The sequence below is a fragment of the Convolutriloba macropyga genome, chromosome 13 (assembly GCF_964194025.1).
Source record: "Convolutriloba macropyga chromosome 13, txConMacr16.3, whole genome shotgun sequence".
Classification (NCBI taxonomy): domain Eukaryota; kingdom Metazoa; phylum Xenacoelomorpha; order Acoela; family Convolutidae; genus Convolutriloba; species Convolutriloba macropyga.
Window position 1 is genome coordinate 15,798,323 of NC_134480.1, and position 14,421 is coordinate 15,812,743.

Consider the following 14,421-nt stretch of genomic DNA (forward strand, 5'->3'; position numbering starts at 1 on the left):
AAAAATTGGTAACATGACCCATAACAGAATAAAGGAAAATGAAACAGTAGATTGATTAATGATTGCTTTTACAAAACAAAGCAAAAACAGAAAAAGAAAATTTTTGTTAACAAATTTTAGATTATTTTCAAATCTGGCACTATATGCACATCAACAAACTCCAGGCAGTTGGTGTTAACGAGTCATATCCCAAAAAAAATAAAGAAAAAGAAGGAGTTTAGAGGGAAAAATTTTCTACCACGAAAGACAACTGTTGTTTTACAGGATCCAATTGATCAGGAAATGTGGATATTTTTAAGTTTAGAAAAATCTACTATTGATCACCAACAGGTACTGATTATGGGGTTCCATTTGATACCTCAGGACCATAAACTTTTCACACCTTGCTAAATTCAGTCAGTTTTTTTGCCATGCTTACCGTGATCTTAGCAAGTTTAATTAAGAAATTTTCTTGATACACTTTGATAAGATCTTGGCAAGATCTTATGAAGATGTGCCACAAATTTTTGGCCTATCAATTTCCTGGTAAGATTGTCCATATTTTGTCAAGATTGTGAAGACCTTGCATGTCTTGGAAAAGTGTATCAAGTTTCGTTTCACTGGGTATTTTCTCGTCATTGTCTATATCACAAACTGTTGCGCGAAGAGGGTGGGGGGGGGATCTCATCCCAAAGCAGAATTTTGCAACTATTTCAGATCGTTGTGCTATTTGTTTGGGCGCTAACAAGTTATTCCATTGATAAGTTATGCCAGTGTTGCTATTGCGACGATAATTGATTGGGTCATTGTAGTAATCGAATCACACCTGAGATGTTTTGATGTCTGATTAGGTCTATCTCAGCGTGGTCGCAATCTCTCTCGCTCCTTCACATCTGGCAGGTCTGGTCGGGATTTCTCCCTAGTTGGTGGCTCTTCCACCCTCAGTGGCCCCGGAACCCTCCCGGGCACCGCAAGTGGAGGAGGTGGAGGAGGCGGAATAGGCGGAAGTACTGGACCCTTCTCGTCTTCGGGCAGACACTCAGCTTACGCATCCGATATGGACTCATATTTCTACGATCGGGACCGTTATGGGAGTGTAAACTTAGCCCGATTCAACGATTCGAGGGGTACTGGAGGAGGGGGTCCCGGGGGCCACCCTGCGGGTCATCCTGATATGGGAGTGGGTGATCGGAGGAGGAATTTGAAAGACATCAGGTATTCCAGGGATTACGAGTTTATTCCACGTGCGGAGGATATGGGATATTCAGGGGGAGTGAGGGGACGGTCGAAAGGAAGTTTATCCCCTACATTTTTAGACAGCAGTCATGGCAGTGACATGGCACCACGCAGACACTCACCAAGGTGTGCATTTTGAATGTTTAAGCACAGCTATATCCGCTGTCAAATATAAAAAAATATGAAATATGCCAGAAAGAATACTGTCGGTGTAGAATAGCAGAATGCAATGCGGTTTTTCTACTTTTAAAATCGACAATATCAAAGCAAATATCGACATTATTTAAATATGAAAATTTCGGAAAATAACTAATTTTTGTTTTCACCAGTTTAGAAGTACCACCAAAATATCCGTTAAAGGTGCCTCGCTTAAAGGTAGAAAGATCCTACCGAACAAGATCCTATTAAACTTAAGGCCAAAATTTAAAACTCGATAATTTTGAGCTACGATTCAAAACATTTTAAATATTTCTAAATAACATTTCGTCTCGTAATTTTTTTGTAAATAAGCAGATGGCCGTTTATTGTTGATTACGCTTCACTGTTCAGCTGGAACTCTTTCGTTGCAAATAGATAGATCTGACAAACTTGTAAACTGGTTTAAGTTATAAAGCATAAAGATGGTTTAACAAATTTTTTTCATTTTTTTCTTGTTTAGCTCCTACCATTTCACCCCGATTTTAATGTTGTAAATAATTAGAACTTATATGTATTACATTTACATAAGAATAAGGTTGTGCCCATGCCTTAGCGGCCCGTAGGACTTGATATGAAACTATCACAACCGAACTTGGGAATAGGTTATCCGCTTAATTATGACAAAGCTTGTCTGCAATGTTGGCTACTGGCGGGGTTAAATGATATGGGGTTAAAATAAGCGGGTTATCTGAATTTCGTTGAAAAGAAGTAGAACCACAAAAAAATCGCTCAAAAACTTGCTAATGTTTTATCAATCACTGTTTTGTATTTCGCCTCAGATAATTTTACAGAACAAAAAAATTAGTGAGCAGCTGTATCAAAAATACTTTTTCCGTTAACTGTAACAATAGATAGTGATATGTTCTAACTAAGGTAACGTATGAACTGAAAACTACAAACAAATGTTTTGTGCATGATCTTGCATGATGAGACTATGCTGTGTAAATTCTTGTACCTTGTAAGATGAATTTGCGCCTTGCGCTCTTATGCTCGTTAAAATAATTTTAGAATATTCCGAATGACTGAAGGACAACTTTCTGCTGTCACTTGGGGTTTTCAAACATATTTTTGCTAAATATTATCTATCGAGGAAACCTTTTCTAATACATTTAATAATATTGTTTTCACTTGCCCTTTTTTCCAGTTGGTCAATTCGGTGAGAAACTTTAAATGTGGGGCTTTGAAATATTCTTGGCGAAAATCAACACTCAAGATTTTGGAAATTACACTGCGTTTCTGCTATGTACTGGGCACAACTTGCAGATCATAAAAAAATTTGCCACAATATTGTTTGTAACATCTAATCAGACAGTGCGTGTTCTATGAAAGAGTTCATGAAAATACTTACTGATTTCTATATCACAAGAATCTCTTGGTCAGCTGCTGCAAAAAAGAAACCAAAGTTTTTGACATCTGACAGATCAGAAACTTTTACCAGAAAATTTCTTGAGAATCAAGTTATTAGGTTTTCAGCCATCGTTTTATCAACAATTTAAGCCTTGCGGAACAAAATAAATTAGCAAAATAAAAACAAATTATTGTTATCTTTGTATCTTTAGAGAGCTAACAACGGAAATGTAGTTGACTGCCAGACAAATTTTGAGACGAAATTGGAGTCTTATTATCCTTTATCTTAAGTTACCTGAAGATTCTCCAATAATAGGTTTGATGGTTCTCAATAATTTATAACACTTTGCTGCTTTAAAAACATTTTTGGAGAGTATTACCTCTATCAATATAAAAACTGCGTTATTTATTTTTCAAGCCATACTATAATTTTTCTTTGTTCTACAAAAACAGAAAAAATTGAATAGTCCGTCTGGTTTTACAATGTAATAGTTAAAAAGATGCACATCCATATAATTATCAAAAATTCATACGACAAAAGTACTTCTAAAACTATAGCAGGTTTTCATTGATTTTTCTTTGTCTTACTATAATCTTTTTCTTACTATTAAAAGCACTCATTTCACTTACATTGTTTCCTCTAAGTTTTTAGTTTTTAGAAAGAATTGAGTTGAAAGAATTGAATTGAAAGCGTCGGCTTAATATAGAGGTAAAAATTAGAACAATGATATTGAAATTTTATACAACCCAGTTTGAGAGTTTTTCCGCCTCCAAAGATATCCGCAATGTGTTACCAAAACGCGTTCACTTTTTGACTTGAATGAAGGCATCGAACACATAAGAACGACCAACGAACTTTTAACTACCAAACAATGAAGCATAAAAAGTAGACGGAACAAACTAAGCAAATTTATGACTTACCTGAATATTGGGTTGTTACACATGAAAACATTCAACTTGTTTAAAAAATGAATCACGACCATTCAAAGGAGAGCTTCTTAATTGAAACCATTCTTAATTGTATATATGGGCGTAGGCTACCTGTAGTGCAAAAAGATGAGCAATTAATTGTTTGTAGGCAATCGCGTAAGTCGGACCTCTACCCCAATCCATCAATGTACCCCAGCAGACATCCCCCCACCCATCGGAAAGGCAGGAGCAGCTCAGTAAGGGAAGACACAGATCTGGGCTACCATCGCAACCTTGAGAGCAACTACATGAACTCTGAGTTCATCGATCATCAGAACCCGCCTCCCCCTCCCCACCACTCGGCCCAATCGGGTCGCAACAGACAAAACCCGAGGCGATACGGCGGACCCTCGGGTCACGCTAACCCAAATAGCGGCTCATCTACGTATTACAACACGCCTTCCCATTACAACTTCGGAGACGAACGAGAACCCTACAGGCGCGGAAGCAGCAGTGATTCCATGGAGCGACTGTCATCACCCGAACGTGGAGTCGGCGGGCACCGTCGCTCGGCGAGGAGGTTCCAGGGCAGAGGAGGAGAGCCTCCTGTGGGATCGGGTGGAAACGACTACAGGAACTATGACGACAAAATTCCACCCCGCCGGTCAACTGGGGGAGGAATGAAAGACGACCCGAGACAACCCCAGCGCACCCACAGTTTCAGCTCAGTCCCGAGTGACCAACATCCGGGAGGTTCCAAACCGAACAAACCAAATTTTGGACCACCAGTCGACAATTACTCGATGAACGGATCCGACCGGCAGAAGTTGTCGGAAGTTCCGCCGAATCATTCCACCGAATCAGGTTACAGTTCCCAAAGTCAGCACACTGCCATGAGTAGAGATGACCCGAGGAATAACGGAATTGGAGGGGGTCAACACATGGGCAACCCTCCCCAGCCCACCCGAATGCGTCCCCCACCCCACTCGGGTGATCCCAGTTTAGGCCAGCAGAACCCTGGCGGACCCATTCCACGAAACGAGCCAGATGGAATAAGCATTCAGCGAGCCAAATAAATTTCAATTACCTGAAGCTGAGAAATATGATGCAATCGAAGTCACAACACAATTGTTATTGGATGAGCTTAAAACTATTTTTGTAAACTTGAGCAAATCAGGTTTTGTATATGAGGAGATATGGACAAAATAACCTTATTTTCCGCCCTAATTATACTATCTATATATTATACATATTGCAATTGTAATTTTCAACCTGTAATTTATATCTTTGCGACTACTTTACCACACGCTATGCTTGTTTTCCATACATGACATGAATCATGCAATATTTTAGATCATACTCTATTTTGTAAAGGACTGACCACCGTTCAGCATTTTTATTATACGTCAACGAGGTGCTAATGAATTTCAAAATTCTCAATTAACTATTTTCAAACTTTATCTCAACTTATCAAGTATAACTATAGGTGACGTGACTCTGATGAAGCCACAAAGAAAATCTGACGTTTATCGAAAACCGCGTGACAGTCCGGGATATAAGCCGGAATCTCGAACTGACGTTAGCAGAGTCACGTACACTTGCTTGAAACGAACACTTTGCAAGTTTTAAAATCTGGCACTGTATATCAGAAAATGTGCAACCTAGAATCCGGCACTGCAAAAATCTTGGATTTTAAAATTTGCATGTCCGTGTTTCAAGTGCTGCCAAATATGGTCTCAAATTCTGGTTAGCTATTATCACAATCATTGAAATCTGTTTCTCGTGTCCCTCGTCTGCAGAAAAAAATTTGGGTTTCGCTGTCAACTATTTGTTCCTGCCAACAAAAAAAAATTGTAATACACTCTATATGACGAAAAAAAGGTATTCATCGAAATATTGAAGAAAAGTTCTTTTCCGGTTACAGAACTAAAATATCAAAGCTTTTTGAGCTAAGTTTCAGTTTAGCAGCTAAATTAGGCGGAAAAACATTTTCATTTATTTAAAAGAACACAGGAAATAATACTCCCTGGATTCTGAAAATTGTCCGGCGCAATACTAAATTAATTTTTGTTTATGAAAAGACACAAGATAAACTTTCTCGTTCTCATCAGAAACACTAATTTGCAATTGTAGGAATGGAAAGTTTAACTTAAGCGTTTTGTCGGAAAGTAAAATAAATTAATACTGACGATGATTTATTTCCAAAACAAAACCAAAATCTATGTTCAAAACTGTACAATATTAACAATGGCGAAGTGACTTAGACTGAAGAGAAATGTTGAAAAAGTAAATATTGACTCTGATAAGGATTCAAATAATACCCACCTTCAATTTCTCACTAAAGAGTCTTATAGTCCAAATTAGGAACTTATGATTACGAAAATATGAATGAACTCCAAAAAGAAACATTTCCCAAAATGGCATATTTCCCATATGACAAAACTGTTTTATAGTAAAACCTGGACTCTACTTTTTTTTCCCAGTGTAGATTAGCAGTATATATAAGGCCGAATTGGATCTTCGAAAGGCAAAAATTTTTGAGTATAACTTGTATCAATCGAGTATTGAATAGAGACAAGCGAGCAAGCTGATATTGGCCAGTTTGCTGTATAATTGCTAAAGTCGAAATTAGCGTATCCAGGAAACTAAAGTTCGTGGTTAACTTATCCCAGAAAATTGCTACTGCTTTTCCCTACTACGACTTTTCATCATTTTCTTCTTAGGGACTAAAAACTTGTATTTAAATGGAAGTTTAATTGCACGGCTCTTATAGGAACCGCTAATTAGTTGCCTGAAAACTTAGGAACATAGTATCGATTAAAACTAGGTTATTAGTATGATAGGGGAATAGTGTACGGTTTTATATTATTTAGCGACTTCACTTCACATATTCGTGGAATAACACATTTCTTTATGTACAGCATCGTTTATTTAGAATGGCTTAGTTCGGTGACCATAAAATAAAACGATCAACTAATCACTCAGTCGGTTAAGTTAGGGAAAGGAAATTTGAGGACATTGGAGACGACTGTTGTTATTACCAAAACGGTTGGTTTTTAACCGACAGCGCTCCTCCAATAGACGAATAGTGAAGCTACTCCTAGGTTAGGGCTGCCAGTTGTAGAAGATTTGCAAGTTATTTTAACCCATGTAGTATAGATGGGAAATCAAGTAGACTCCTCAGCGTCTGCAGTAACATTAAATGCTCTGGCGGGTTGACGTTCTGTTCAAGCGGATTAATACTCCTCCGTTTGCGTGGGTTGTGATGTGAACACTAACGAGCACTTCAAATCATCATCAACCTTTTTTATTTTTTTGCCTTTTCCGATGTTTAAATGAATTGAATTGCGGACCTGGTAATTTTTTTTCAATAGTAGACTCAGCAACAAATTTTATTTCGTAGTAAAGCTCCTCGACTAGAAAATATCTGTCTAAGTCGAGAAGTAGAAAAGCTCATACTGGTGTTACATTTTACCATTTTGTTAATTAAAGTGTTATAACGCTTCGACCAGCTCAAATAAGGATTGAATGGTGGGCCGGGTATAACACTTTGTTTCATATAAGATTAATAACATTGTGAAGTTATATCCCCACGATGTAGTAAAGTTTTTCAACGACCTATTCCGAGAAGACGTGCGATAATTGTGATTAGGAGAGACCTCCATCCTGAATTATTCATATTTTATAACAGGAGCGCCACCCGAGTCAGTGCATGGGTGGCAAAATTAGAATGAGTCACACTAAGAACGTAACCAAAAAAAATGTAAAGATCTACTTGAGTTCTTTTCTAATTGAGCAAATTCTCATAAATTTCATTATTTTTAGAGCGTATTTTAATTCGGAGTATAGTAAAAATTTTATCAGTTGCTTCAGATGAAGAAAAGGTGGATCAAAACAAGAAAAAATGATATTAGTCGATTAAAAGTGAAAACTTCCACTTTTCCGAGATTGAGACCGAGAGAAAAAGTAGTGTCAAAACAAAATTTAAAAAAATAGCAATGAGAAGAGAAATTTGTGAAGATTTTTTGTTAGTTTGTCAATTTTTATTTTAGTGGGGAATATTTGAATAAGGAATGAGATAACTTTGAACCTAAAGCGTTTGTCCTTTGTTGGCGCTTTCTTTATGATACCAGACTTTTAACGGTGAAAACAGTGTCGACAATTATTCCCAATTTTCCGCGGCAAAAAGTTCAAAACCAAAAAGTCAAAACAAAAAGTTCATGGATGGAAAAATAAGCTCATCATCTGCAAAGCAACTGTTCAACCATTTATTTCTCACAACTGATTATACGCGAGTGAACAAACATTTCACATTTTTTCAAAATTGTTATTTTTGGGGTTTTCTTCGAAGTGATTGTATTTGTCTTTTTTTTCATTTTGTCAGATTGGAGCTCAGAGAATTTTCGTGATTTGTCTGCTAGTTTTCGGGACGACTTTTCATCCGAGCCTGAAGCATTGGAAATTTGCTTCAAATTGCCTCATTTTTTGAAATATCTAGCTGCCATAAATTTGCTCAACTGCTGCTCTTTAATTGACTTTTCTTGCTTTTTCTCAAATTTTTGGTGCTTTTGTGTCATTTTTCCCACTTTGGAAAAACACGTCATTAGAGAGCTGCTGCCATTACTGTTATCTTGGTGTGAGTTTGTGATGTCCAATGTTATGATCAACATCTTAAGAGAACACTTTGCTTTTTGGAGAGTTTGATAACAGTCCGTAATTTTAGTTTCATATTCTGATTGTTTTCGGAAATTAGGTCATGTCAGTTGTAAATTATGTACTGGACTGATTGGGTGAAACCGCCAGCAACACTGGTTCATGTCCGGCAGAATGAGTGCCAGCAGACAATGTATTGGCAGTGTACTATAGGTCAAAACAGGGTCTGCATTTGGATATGTTTTGGAGTAATCAAGAAAAAAAACAACCTTTTGGGCGCCAGCATCAAACTTTTAGGAGCTACAAGGGTTGGTTCAATGTAATGATTGGCTCTCAAAGTTATCCGACAAGCTATAAGATAACAGCACCATATGACCTAAACTTGTGCACTACAATTTTGCTTAGAAAATTTTTTCACAGGTTTTTGTAATTTTACAACTGAGAAAATTTTGTCTAGTCTTACAAATGAAGCAAACTTACATTATGTCAGTGCTATTAAAATAAAATTTTAAACAGAACAAAATAGCTTTTTTCGTTACACGAGATACGCCGGAATTACCACCAAGGCTGAGTTTCCATGGAATCTCGTCGATAGATCATAGAATGTCACATTGCTTTTCAACACTGGGCATGAAAAATTCATAGGCAATTTACTATGATTTAGTATGATTTACTATGATTTAGAATGAATTTTCTATGATCCATCGATGGGATCTCAGGTTGTATGATTTTTCTATGATTTATCAATGGATTCCCAGTTTTTATGAAATAAAGATGATCCATCGATGGGAATACACGAAACTATGAAATAACGCTGATCCGTCTACGAGAACCTATAGGAACCCAAAAAAGGCAATTATCTTGGCATTAGACGCCGCTTTTCCAGTTTGTTCTGAGTATGCTTTCGTTTTTTTCAACAATTTTTCTTACTCATGCAATGTTTGTTCGATTGCACCCTCATGTAATTGATGTTGTCAACAAATGTATTACTTGGGTTGTTAGTTTACGTTGAAACGTCACTCGTTTTTTGAGTTAATCTTTGGTGTTCGCGTATATGAATAACAGAAGTTTTTGACGGCAGGTTTGACCACTATAGTCAATGTTTTGCTTAGAGTCAAGTGCTTTTTGTCTGCCTAATCTCTGCCAAAAAATGTCTCGTTCTTTCTGGTTCTAGGATCAAATGCATTACACGCTCTTTTTTTGTGTTTATCTCCATAGAACAGATATCTGTTTCTGGTTCCCAACAGAATCCGGTTGACTCATTTTTAAAAAATCATTATGTAAGAAAAAGGCAAATGTCTTGGAGTTGTTTGTTCGTAGTCATAACAGTTTTACTAATATGAACACTTTTTAAGCATCTAAACAGACAAGGAGGCTCGTTAATGTGCGTTTGCACATGATGATGCCACCTGAGCTCATCTACATTTTTGATTTAATTGTCAACCAAATGATGAGATAACAAAAATATGTGAGACTAGGTAACAATTCGACAAGGAGAAGAAAAATGAGGTTAAAATAAAAAACTAATCAACATTTTTTGATTCAAATAGTTTCAAAAGTCTAAAAAAGCTTTAGCTTATAAAAAAATCTTGATAAATTTACTAAAAAATCATTGTGAAACCAAAGGGACCTGTATTTGGTTAGACTAAGCCATGGGAACCGACTAAAGACGCAGAAAATGTCAAAAACTTTCGAACAATTTCCAAAAACACAAATTATTGAAGCCATTAAAATCTTGTGAAAGTCTGAACATTCTGAATTTTTATTTCAATTTTTGCTCATACTAATTTAACTGAAAGAATAAATAAAATCATTGGGATCTGTTATTGCTTGAATGTGCTAGAAGATGGGAAAACGAAACAGAAATACACCACTCACAAAATTTTTCTGAAAACGCATCTTTTCCACCAAACAAAACATCCGTTACGGCATAATATCAGCAGATATGTTAATTTTTGAAATTCGAGGAAATGGATTGGACCTCTCAATGACGAGAACAAGTCACAAGTTAACGAATAGAACAACAAAAACTGAATATTTTGAAAAATATTCGAAAATGCGTATTGTATTAAACTTTAAGACTATTCGCTATAAACTGACTGCTTTGGATAACATCATTCCTTTAATCGGCTATATCAAGTTTATGAGACCGGTGAGCATTTTACGGCTACCTAAAGAATAAAAAAAGCAAAAACAGCAATTTCAAAAAAATTAAGCGAAAAAAGTGTCAAAACCATTAGAGAATGAAGTTTTCAGTCGAAATTTTTCCATTTTGAGGGAGATTTAAAACTTATTAACATCAATGGGAGCTTTTTAATACAAATTGACTTGAAAATCAACAAATTTGAACAAATATATTAAAACCACGAAGTTTTTTTTAGAAAACCACTAGTATCAAAGCCATTAAATTCAATAGGTTACAATGGAATTAAATAAACACGCTAAGTTCTTCCTCGATGGGAGGGCAATGGTATTTTCCATCCAAAGATTATTGCTAACTCATCACAGTAAGTCGTATGGCAATGAAAAATACGTTCAGACCACTAAATTTTTGAGGAAACATGGTATCAACGGCATGAAATTCAATACCTTCCAACGGAAGCCATTAAATACTTTAAAATATGTGATGACACACATTTTGTTATTCAAAAGATATCAATAAGACATTACAACATATCATTGACTATGAAAACAACAACAAAAACAGGCAAAATCCAAAGATTCATTTGAAAGTGGGAGAAGAAAGTGTCCAAGCCATTTAAACCACAAGCTTTTCACTGAAGAACTTTTCTACGATCCAATGAACATCTTCTCTTAACCATTGTGAACTACCAATATCAGAATAATATAATGAGATTTCAAAAGGAACCAAAAGTACGAAAAAAATACACGAAAAGTTAACCAGAGAATATGAAAATCATGCATCGGAGTCAAAAAACGAATAGTTAGAAGATAGTTCGCTCATAAGATAAATTTGTGTTGAAAAAAAGGAAAGGGATTCTGTCATTACTGCATTACTGCGACTGACTTACAGTTCACGAAAACAGATTAAGACCGATAAATGTTCAAAAGTCTTTTCAACTTAACAGCCATTAAAATCAATAGCCTTCCATTGAAGTTTTTTAAAAAGCTCAGTTTTGCCTCGATGTGAGTCGAATCACGTTTTCATGCACAAGTAATCGATAAGACATCACAATATGTCTTATGATTAAGAAAAAAAAACAAAAAAAAGTGGCAAAACCCAAAACTTCTCGTAGAAAAGTGCACGAAGGTGTCGAAGCCATTTAAATCATAGTTTTTTCTCTGAAAAATTTATCTAAGATCCATTGAATTTCTTTTTTAAGCCAATGGGAGCCATTATTATTATAATAACCGGATAAGATTTCAAAAGGAACCAAAAATACGAAATGGCCAAAATTTTTAAAAAAAAAGATTGAAATCTTATTGCATTGAACGCTTATAACCAATAGTCAGAAGAAAAAACCGTCAGCTATATAAATTTATTTGACGTAGAATGGAGAGTGGTTCTCTTAATACTGACTTTGACCTACAGTTCACGAAAATAGGTTAAGATTGATAAATGTTGAAAAAATTTTTTTTAAAATTTATTTTTAAAGACTTAACAACCATTAGAATCAATGGTTTCAAACCGAAGTGAAGAAAAATAAAAAAAACCTATGTAGCAGGAGGTTTTCATGCATAAATAATCGATAAGACATCACAATATATCTTATGATTACGAAAAAAAAACAACAAAAACTGGCAAAAACCTAAAACTCTGTAGAAAAGTGCGAGAAGAAAGTGTTGATGCTATTTAAATCATAAATTTTTTTTTCTCTGAAAACTTTATCTATGATCCGTTGAACGTCTTTGCTAAATCAAGGGGAGCCATCAAAATGAGTATAACGTGATAACATTTCAAACGGAACCAATAATACGAAATGTCCAAAAATTAGAAGTAAAAAATTGAAAACCTGATGCATTGAAGTCTTATAACCAACAGTTAGAAGATAAAACAGCTAACAAAATTAGTTGTTTTGGTTGCAGCAGGAAGGAACGGGGTGTTCTAATTACTTAGACAGACTTAAAGTTCACGATAATAGGTTTATAATTAGTTAATATTAAAAAAAAATTTCGAAAATTTAAGTTCAAGGTCTTAACTGCCATTAGCTGTCCACTCAAAGCACTAGATAGGTTCACTTTATGCTGATGACGAAACCTATTTCACTTTTAGTCAACAAGTTTATACCCTATGATACCAAAAATTTAGTAATACCTCAAAAAGAAAATCAGTTTTTCATTTATTAAAATTACGAAAACTGACATACGAATCCAAAAAAACCATAAGCGATTACTTAGTAACAAATTTTTTGTGCACTGGGCTTCATTTGATTATAAATTAGGTTTGTTTTTAATGGAACTTTGATAGGAAAAGTGACTAGTCTTTAGGTGACTTGAAAAAACAAAAAAAAATTCAAAATTTTCTAAAAAAAAAGAGCTCACAAACAGAATTCGATTTTTTATAAAGAACTTCCCTATGAGACAAAAACCAGTCTTTTTTGCCTTTCGTCTATTAGGAACAGAAACTTGATTCTTTTCTGGCGTGAACTAAAATTTTTAATAAAAATTTTCATAGAAAAAATAAAAATTACGGTAAAAGTTAACAAAAGTGAACAACATATCCCGTGTTCACATGAAAATTTAAACCTCGATAACTCCACGAGATAAACGAATTTCAAAAAAATATTTTTAGTTTCGAATTCTACCAGGAACAAGCTTTTTAACGATACCACTCACATTTCTCTGCGATGATTTTATCGATCGGTCAAAATTGTCTGAACAAAAAGCAATCCCATTTGAATATACAGTTCCTTCCCCCACAAATGGAGTCGGAACAAATAAGTAATTTGAAATGGCGAAGAGGAAATTTCAGCTAACGTTGGGTCACAAAACTTTCACTGTCATTTGCAGAAAAATTTAAGCCTTTTTGAGGCTCATTCGAATGGAAACGTTTTTAACGTTCTTTCATAATTTGAGATGTTCAGCGAAGTTTGTCTCAATGTTAGACAACTTGGTTGCTCCGATTTTATATTAAAAAGAAATGCAATAATGAAAAAATTAAGTAAAAATGATGAAAATAGTAACAAAAAGTAGCATTGGTAATAAAACTCTTAATTTTAAAACATTTTAATAAAAACAGTATAAATAAAGACAAAAATAATATTAATAAAACAAAACATTATTAAAAAACAATAATACTAATAATAATAAAAATCAATAACTAATCAAAATAATAATAATAATAAAAATAATAATAATAATAATAATAATAATAACAATAATAATAATAATAATAATAATAATAATAAGAATAATAATAATAATAATAAAAATAATAATAATAATAATAATAATAATAATAATAGTAATAATAATGATATACAGCATTGATAATAATAGAAGTATTAACAAAAAATAGAAAAATTATAATTTTAATAAAAATAAGACTATTAATAACGTTAGTAAAAGGAGTAATAACAATAAAGACAATAAAAGTTTGATATAATATTAATTACTATTTTTAATTCAATGATATTAATGGTTTTATTGACAATTTTAAAATAATAGCTGCACAATAATTAATAATTGGGGTGAAGCAGTTGGCCTCAAATTGTTACTAAGCCTCTACAAGTGCTATTATAAGCTCCTTATGTGAATTTGTGTTTTTATACTTATTCTCTTCATTTATGAAATCATGTTAATAGCGTCTTGTCTACGCCTACTTTCTGGTTGCAGCAGCTGCTTGAGTTACAGGTTCCGAACGAAACAAAATCTACCAGGTTCCGAACGGAACGGTCACTTAGTGTCTTTTCGTATAGAGCAAGAACGCGAGAATTTAACTCCTCGTAAACGTTTTTTGCCAGTTTAGTTTGTTAGCTGAAAGTTTATCACCACATGGCACAGTCAGCACTTCTTACCCGCACCCCAGAGGAAATTCATTCTTTCTGGGAACGGACATGAATTCCTCCTTAGAATGGCCAGTATGGGCTTCCACACTGAAGATCGCAACCGTAGCGAATGAATCACTCAATTTGATGC

The 14,421-nt window shown here is 34.6% G+C and overlaps 1 protein-coding gene across 5 annotated transcripts in view; it reads left to right on the forward strand.

The window, feature by feature from the left end:
- LOC142352010 (uncharacterized) overlaps nt 1-5,129 on the forward strand; it is a 56,433-nt gene extending 51,304 nt beyond the window's left edge. For all 5 annotated transcript variants that reach the window (XM_075404336.1, XM_075404339.1, XM_075404338.1 and 2 more), the window contains 2 exons: nt 831-1,341; nt 3,839-5,129. In XM_075404336.1, the coding sequence (XP_075260451.1) occupies nt 831-1,341; nt 3,839-4,745 (1,418 nt within the window). In that variant the 3' untranslated portion in view covers nt 4,746-5,129. The remainder of the gene's footprint in view (nt 1-830; nt 1,342-3,838) is intronic.
- The last annotated feature ends 9,292 nt before the right edge of the window (nt 5,130-14,421 follow it).